This window comes from Polypterus senegalus, chromosome 11 (assembly GCF_016835505.1).
Source record: "Polypterus senegalus isolate Bchr_013 chromosome 11, ASM1683550v1, whole genome shotgun sequence".
In the NCBI taxonomy this organism is placed as follows: Eukaryota; Metazoa; Chordata; class Cladistia; order Polypteriformes; family Polypteridae; genus Polypterus; species Polypterus senegalus.
In genome coordinates, this window is record NC_053164.1 from 141,613,256 (window position 1) to 141,621,910 (window position 8,655).

At 40.4% G+C, this 8,655-nt stretch overlaps 1 protein-coding gene across 1 annotated transcript; it reads right to left on the reverse strand.

Annotated features, from left to right (window-relative positions):
• Window positions 1–4,126: 4,126 nt before the first annotated feature.
• LOC120539822 (CUB and zona pellucida-like domain-containing protein 1) lies at window positions 4,127–8,341 on the reverse strand. The gene is made up of 3 exons (XM_039770199.1): window positions 8,003–8,341; window positions 4,448–4,544; window positions 4,127–4,350 (listed from the first exon to the last, which is right to left on the reverse strand). Exons 1-3 carry the CDS (start codon window positions 8,242–8,244, stop codon window positions 4,135–4,137), a joined length of 555 nt encoding a protein of 184 aa, XP_039626133.1. The 5' UTR covers window positions 8,245–8,341; the 3' UTR covers window positions 4,127–4,134.
• Window positions 8,342–8,655: the final 314 nt, after the last annotated feature.

Consider the following 8,655-nt stretch of genomic DNA (forward strand, 5'->3'; position numbering starts at 1 on the left):
AAATAAATTTAATAATATTTTTTATTATCATATTATGAGACAATTAATTCTCGATAAATAAAGTACCTTATATTCATTGCATGAACAGTTGTGTTTAAGTGAATATTTCTGGGGAAGGGGGGTCCATAGCTTTCATGAGATTCTTAAAGGGGTCTGTGACTCAAAAAAGGTTACGAATCACTGGTCTATGCTATATGTACAGCCGCCATACACAGGAGAGGACAGGCTCTCTACCCATTTAAAGGGAATCAGATGGTGAACATTACATAATAAACAGAGTTCACCAGATGGAGCTCCACAAGGATGAGCTCAGGGCTTCCAGGGCACATTGCTAACCCAAAAAGGCAGTCCCAGTCGATTTCCCCAGAATAAATCAAACTTTGGGCGTAAGACAACCACCTCAGAGGACAGTTGAGTTCAGAGCCACAACATCAATCGTGACTTGTGGTCAATTGGTGTAAGGAGGACAGAGACTGAGTGATTTAGGTAATTATGTAAGGACTTAAGGAAATATACAGCTATGAAAGTGGGCAGCCAACCCAACGTGTAAAGAGGACATTGGCTCTTTATTTAAGCCTAGAAAGTCAGCATATAGTGTTTATTTTTCCTTGTTTACCTTAAATTGTGCTCACTCCATGCATTCAGAACTGTAATTGTTTTATTTTTTTAAGAAATCTACTATTTTTGGGTCCTTAGGGTCCACAAAAATACAATTGTTTTGATATTTATAAACGGTAATGACAACCAGGTGCCATTGTTTGACACTGATTTATTACACAGTTTGGCTTATAATGGTATATAAAAAATTATTCCATTCCATTGTCTGCCTTCCCTTTGTTACCCTTGGTTGTCTCATATGACAAAAATAAATACAATTCATGATAATCGAGTTAGTTTGGAAGTGAAACTGCATAAAAATGTTCACACACACATATACAATAATCTTCTTTCAGCTGCTCCCATTAGGGGTCGCCACAGTGGATCATCTGTTTCCATATCTTCCTCTCCTCGTCATCTTGCTCTGTTTACACCCATTACCTGCATGCCCCCCTCACACAACACCCGTAAACCTTCTCTTAGACCTTCCTGTTTTCCTCTTCCCTGCCAGCTCTATCCTTAGTATCCTTCTCCCAATATACTTAGCATCTCTCCTCTGCACATGTCCAAACCAACGTATGTTGCCTCTCTGACTTTGGCTCCCAACCATCAAACCTGAGCTGACCCTCTAATGTCCTCATTTCTAATCCTATCCATCCTCGGCACACCTAGTTCAAATCTTAACATCTTTACCTCTGGAAACTCCAGCTCTGTCTCCTGCTTTCTGGTCAGTGCCACCGTCTCCAACCCATAATAGGCCTTCCCTTTCACTCTTGCTGATATCCGTCATTCACAAATTACTCCTGACACTCTTCTTCACCCATTCCACCCTGCCTGCACTCTCTTTTTCACCTCTCTTCCACAATCCCCATTACTATGTACTGTTGATCCCAAGTATTTAAACTCATCCACCTTCGCCAACTCTACTTCCTGAATCCTCACCATTCCACTGACCTCCCTCTCATGTACACACATTGTATATTCTGTCTTGGTGGTTCTACTGACCTTCATTCCTTCACCTTTCTAGAGCATATCTCCACCTCTCCATGGTATCCATAACCTGCTCCCTACTATCGCTACTGATCACAATGTCATCAGCAAACATCACAGTCCACGGGGACTCCTGTCTAATCTCTTCTGTCAGCCTGTCCATCACCATTGCAAATAATAAAGGGCTCAGAGCCGATCCCTGTTGTAATCCTCCTCCACCTTGAATGCATCTGTCACTCCTACCACAGACTTCACCACTGTCACACTTCCCTCGTACATATCCTGTACATCTCTTACATACTTCTCTACCACTCCCGACTTCCTCATACAATACCATAACTCCTCTCGAGGTACCCTGTCATATGCTTTCTCCAGGTCCACAAAGACGCAATACAACTCATTCTGGCCTTCTCTATACTTCTCCATTGACATCCTCAGAGCAAACATTACATCTGTGGTGCTCTTTGTTGGCATCAAACCTTACGGCTGCTCACTAATCATCACATCCCCCCCTTAACTGAGCTTTAACTACTCTTTCTCATAACTTCATGGTGTGGCTCATCCATTTTATCCCCCTGTAGTTATTACAGCTCTGCACATCCCCTTATTCTTAAAATTGGTACCAGTACACTTCTTCTCCACTCCAAAGGCATCCTCTCACTTTCCAAGATTGCATTAAACAATCTGGTTAAAAACTCCACTGCCATCTCTCCTAAACACCTCCATGCTTCCACAGGTATGTCATCTGGACCAAGAGCCTTTCCAGTCTTTATCCTCTTCATAGCTGTCCTTACTTCCTCCTTGTTAATCCGTCACACTTCCTGATTCATTATCTTCACATCATTCAACCTTCTCTCTCTCATTCTCTTCATTCATCACTCTCTCAAAGTACTCTTTCATCTGCTTAACACACTCTCTTCACTTGTGAGTACATTTCCATCTTTATCCTTGTTCACCCTAACCTGCTGCACATCTTTCCCAGCTGTCTAGCCCACTGGTCCTTTTCTCCCTCCTTAGTGTCCATCCTCTCATACAACTCATATGCCTTTTCTTTAGCCTTCACCACCTCTCTCTTCACCTTATGCCTTATCTCCTTGTACTCCTTTCATCTGACTATCCCACTTCTTCTTTGCCATCCTCTTCCTCTGTATATTCTCCTGTATTTCCCCATTCCACCACCAGGTTTCCTTTTCCTCCTTCCTATGTCCAGATGTCATGCCAAGCACCCTTCTTGTTGTCACCCTTACTACTTCTGCTGTAGTTGCCCAGCTGTCTTCAGCCACCCAGTGCCTCTCACTGCCTCCTGAACTCAACCTTGCAGTCTTCCATTTTCAACTTCCACCATTTGATCCTTGGCTCTGCCCTCACTCTCCTCCTCTTCTTGATCTCCAACATCATCCTACAGACCACCATCCTATGCTGTCTAACTATATTGTCCACTGCCACTACTTTGTAGTCTCCAATCTTGTTCAGACTGAACCTCCCACAAAGGATGTAATCTACCTGTGTGAATCTTCCTCCAGTCTTGTAACATTATGTTCCTCCCTCTTCTTCAAAAAACGTATTCACCACAGCCATGTCCATCATTTTCCAAACTCCACTGTTATCTGACCTTCTTCAATTCTCTCCTTGACCCAATACCTACCCATCACCTCCTCATCTACTCTGTTCCTTTCCAACATGTCCATTGAAATCCGCCAATCACCACTTTCTGTTCCTTGGGTACACTGTCCATCACTTCATCCAACTCACTTCTGAAATCTTCTTTCTCTTCCATTGCACACCCAACTTGCGGAGCATATACACTAACAACATTCATCATCACACCTCCAATTTCCACCTTCATAATCATTACTCTGTCTGACATTCTTTTCACCTCCAACACAGCATGACATTCTTTTCCTTCAGAATAACTCCTACCCCATTTCTCCTCCCATCTACACTATGACAGAACAATTTGAACCCACCTCCAAACCACATGGCCTTACTCCACTTCTGTTTGGTCTCTTGCAAGCACAACATATCAGCTTTCTTTCACTCCATCACATCAGCTAACTCTCTTCCCTAACCAGTCATACAGCCATCATTCAAAATTCCTACCCTCACTTTCACTCTCTTTACCTTCTTCTAACTCCCCCAATCACAACCCTGGACATGCCTTCCCCCCACCTTCTCCTTCTTCTGCCAGCAGTAGCCAAAACTCCTCTCTAGGCACTGTGTCATAAGCTAATAGTACTGGTGGCGGGCATTGTATAACCAGGCCTCGACCGATCCGGTATGGAAATTTGCATTGTTGTCCACATATTTTTCTAACTAATTTTACAAAGGATTGCCCTTCCTGACAACACCCTCCCCATTTATCCAGCTTGCAACTGGCAATAAGAAACGCAATGGTTTGTGCAACCCCTGTGGCTGGGTGACACATATACAATAATAGCTACCATTACTAAGAACTGTTCTTCTTAATGGTTGCCAAAACGACAAAAGTAAGTCAGTCTGTGACAAGTAGAAAGGGATTCACTGAAAGCATTCTTCACTAACTTAGACCTACACAACAGATTCAGCCTTACTGTTATTGTATTGAGTCTTCCCAGCAAGGTAGAGGGGTCCTTGGGAAATGAAGTGTTTCTGGCTCTCCAAAGACAATGACCTCCTCTTCCTGCTTGGGATAGTTGGGATATTTGAGCTCTCAATGCAGCCCTGAGAGCATCGGGTGTCTGGACTGTCAGCTTCACAGAGAATGACACTGCAGGTGATGAACACCTAAAAGCAGAACAACCATGTAAACATTTGATAGAATCAACAAGCCGATAAAATGATTATATTTGGAAGGATGAGTGAATGTGTGCTCATCGCTTACCTGTTTGTATCCTCCAATAAAACTGTAGGCTTTCAGTCCAAAGTTAAATTGAGTCTGATTGGTGGGAAAGATTATTACACTATCATCTTTAACACACCTGGAAGAGACACAATTCAATGTATAAATCAATTGTTCAATTAGACGGAACATTCTAGCACCAAGTGAGAAATGTGTCTGTGGTGTCACATTTATATTAGATTAGCTATGTAAGCCCATGCTGTAAAAGCCGGGCTCCTAGAAACCACAGATTCTGGCACTTCAATCGATCAATCGCATTAGTTGTGCATTAACAGCTAAGTGAGGCTCTCTTTCCTTGGTGGTTTCATTTTGCCGACGTGCTCGCCTCCGTTGTCTATCAGTGGCTAAGCGAGTTTCTCTGTCCTCGGAGGTTTAGTTTTTTTCCAGTGTGCTCGCCTCACTTATGTATTAGTTAGTTTCTCTTTTCTCTGCAGTTTCACGTTGGCGACAGAGTCAATTTCTTTGAGCTTCATGCTGTTCCCTCGCACTTTCTGGCCGGACAGACAGACACACACACTTGACACATCGTTTATATATAAAATAACAATCTTGAATCACATGGACAATGACGATATGGGGAAACCTCTCTTAGTTGCATTTTATTTTCATATATTCTTAGGCTTCATTTGAATGAAGTTATACAGAACACATAGCAGTTCACTTTGAACAGCTATTAACCTACTTTTAAGATGAGTGTAGGGTATAAGAGGGGAGAAAAAATGGACAGGGCATCAGTCTATCACAGGACACACTTATTCATGCACTTGGCCCTGATAGTGGGTGATATTAACACAATACACACATCTTTAAGTTCTGAGAGGGAAAACTGGAGACCATGTAAATACACAGGTAGACCTTAAACAGAACTCAGTGTCCTTCTACACCACAGAACTACAGCACTTCCATTCCAGAATGCATGAATAGCATTGTTTTACTTGAAACATAAGGCTGATCTGGCAGAGCATGAGCATGACGTGTATGAGTTCTGTATTAATAGTCATTTTCATTTCGATTGTCTGGCTGACTCTCAAAGCAAACTATTGACAATATGCCCATATCTAATATGAATAAAGTCACTTCTTATATTTTGAGGTAAAGACTGCATATATAACACTTTATGACAGAAGCCTTGCTTTGGTTTAACAACCAGAATAAGAAGTTTAGGTCACTTATGTGATGTGCTACAGGGCTTTTTAATGATCTTCATACGGTTCTTGTATTTTGTACTGGGGAATGCTAGGTGCAGAGACCGCAAGCTGTAGGTGAACTCCTTTTTATTCCAGAATATTCTACATAAAAAATGTTAGATTATCAGTTCAACAGTTAATGTTACAAGAAAACTGGATGGTGAAACAGGACACCAGTGGTCCATAGTACATCAGTATATCTATAAATCAGTGGTTGTAAAACTTTCGTATTTCGGCCCCCCCCTTTTCTACCTGGAATAATTCTGCGCCCCCTGCATAATATAAGATAGATGAGAATAGCTCATGATGCAACCAACAAAGGTATGATACTCGTGCGGTGTCGCGGTATCCTATCATTTTTACTTCCATAAGATTTGCATGTGTTCGGATAACTTTGATGAAATATTTGCAATTTATTAAGTGCTTTAATAACTGTTAAAATGCCTTGTGTGGTTTTTGGTAGTAATTATAATCCCAAAAACAAAGAATAAATTATTTATTCTTATTTAATAATTTTTTTATATAAAGAAATGGTTAAATATGTTTTAATTTTTAAAATCTTGTAAACGAGGACTCTGATGAAGTCAATCTCTTGAGATAAATGTATTTTCGTCCGACAAATATTATATACCGCTGTTAGTTGTATCATGAGAATAACCCAGTATGCGCAGTAAATTATTGAACTCAATTTGGCAATATTGGCTACACTGCCAATGAGGTGCAGTCGCGCCGCATTATCACGTGATCTACTGTTACCCGAATGTTCGCGACAGATTCTGATACGCCTCGAACTTTCTGGATTGAAAATACATGACTAGTAATAATAAATATTGAACCTCTGAGGCAGTTATCATGATAGCTTTTCAGAAATAAAGTCATTATTTAAGGTATCCAACAGGTCCAATATGCCATAACATTCAAAATGATCAATAAAACACATACTCAATGAAAAGTTACATTAATATCTAATTTAATTTATACACTTACTTTGACTGAGCTATTAATGAACTAGCCAAGACCAATGATTTGACACTGTTCAGTTCTACTCACTTTTAAGGAAGAAAGATCTAGAAGGCAGTGACTTTTTATTCACGAAGCCACAGTCAAATGACGAAGGTTCTTAGACAACAATCACTTCACTCAAGACTGATAATTCAGTGAGAATATAATTGGCAGCTAACTGGAAATTTACCAGGAAAGAAGGACCTAAAAGTTGATGAAGGTGTTCATATGCTGACTAACAGTAAAATAGTGAACACTTATGATGTTCCTGGTGTGAGTGCCATAGTGGATGGACAGGGATCCTGATCAGGATGGAAGTGGTTCCTTAAACGAAGGGAGGCCTTATCGGAAGGACAGAGATGGACTGGTTTCCCGTCCAGGTTGGTTGTTAGTACCTTTTCCCAGAAGGGAAGACTAGTCAGAAGGACAGAAGGTGTCTGCTTCTCTGAGTCATGGATTCCCTTTTGGCTTTTGCGTCTTGAGGTTGATGCTCTCTGGCACCCCCTAGTGTTCACATTGGTGAAGTCTAAAGTGTAAATGAGTGAACTTCAAAAAGAATAATCCCCTTCTGCCTTAAACTTACCAATGTGCACAAATATGAACAACCAGATTTCTACAAGCAATATTTCTGGATAATCGAGCCCAAGTGAGAAATGTGAGAAAGACAACAGTGGGTTTGAGTTGGTATGGGCCTAATTGGGTTTGATTACTAACAGATCTATGATTGCATTAGGTGATTATATAGGAATTGGGAGGTTATCTGTTTGGATCATGAATTGGGACAAAATCTGACCAACTTGCTAGCTAACAATCCTAAACAACCAAACAGATTTACAAGTAATGGCTACAGAAAAGAAATCTGCATTTTATACACATCCAGGCAAAGTCCAAATTCCACTGTAATGTTTCAGTAAGAACTCGGACAAACGGTCTACAAAATGTATTACATAAATGTGAACAAGTTAACCCAGTTCAGAGGGTGAGGATGATGATGAGCTAAAGTTGCTCTTAACCAAAGTGAATGACTGACTAATGGTGCAGTACATCTTTCACAGCACAAGGAGATCTGACCCACAAGTACATCTGAACAGTATCACACCTTAGTATATGTGGACAATGAACGTGGAATCATTTTTGGATAATTAGACATTGAACAATGAATACTGTATATATTTTGTCATTACTTCCATGTAATTAAATTTCAAGCATTATTAGGATTTAGAATGAAGCTTAAAAATGTCTGAGAATTGAAATATCTGGCAATTTAAAGGGTAACCAAGAAACTCGCCTAAAGATAAGGGCCTAATCTGTACCATTAAACACTTTTAAACATGTAAATGTGATTTACCCATTTGAAATGATGTCATAATGGATGGAGTCATTGGGGTCATCATTAGGCGTACTCCGGCATGTGTCGACAAACAGCTTGATGTTGTCCAGCGATGACTTCACACTGATGCCCATGTACAACATCTGCCCGAGTTCCACCTCAACTGGGTACTCGCTGGGGTCGATGATGTTTGTGAAGTCGCCGCTGTTATAAAACTCAAACACAAACGTGAAGGTCCCAAAGCCGGCTTCAGAGAACATGTAGTTGGACTTGTGAGGACTATATGAAGCAGACGCTTGACCCTTATTTGGATAAGCACAACTGAAGGGAATCTCCACCTGATTTCTTTGCTTATAATTTGATCAGGATAATCAAAAGTTGAAATTTCATTCTGGAAAATTATGGCAGTGCCATTATCCTAAAAAAGAAATTACAAGTAAAAGTATTAAATATTATACTGGGAATGTTAAAAAAAGTCAAACCAAATAAAACATGCAAAGCACAGACATAACTATCATGTTTCAAATGGTCATTTACTTTCACAATGATTGGTGCCCTCCATCATGTGACTGTCATATAAACAAAAAACAGAAACACAACAGGCAGAGACTGAAGGGGCCTTAAATCAGGCAAAGGAAAGACTAAGACAAGGTCAAGTTAAAAGGAAATCA

Bases quoted from the DNA above. Each gene is read 5' to 3' on its own strand.
- LOC120539822 (XM_039770199.1), bottom strand. From the start codon at position 8,244: ATGTTCTCTGAAGCCGGCTTTGGGACCTTCACGTTTGTGTTTGAGTTT. The intron at 4,545-8,002 runs GTAAATCACATT...TGTCTCTTCCAG, and splicing joins TATGACATCATTTCAAATGG to GTGTGTTAAAGATGATAGTG. The intron at 4,351-4,447 runs GTAAGCGATGAG...TTCTGCTTTTAG, and splicing joins TTATTGGAGGATACAAACAG to GTGTTCATCACCTGCAGTGT.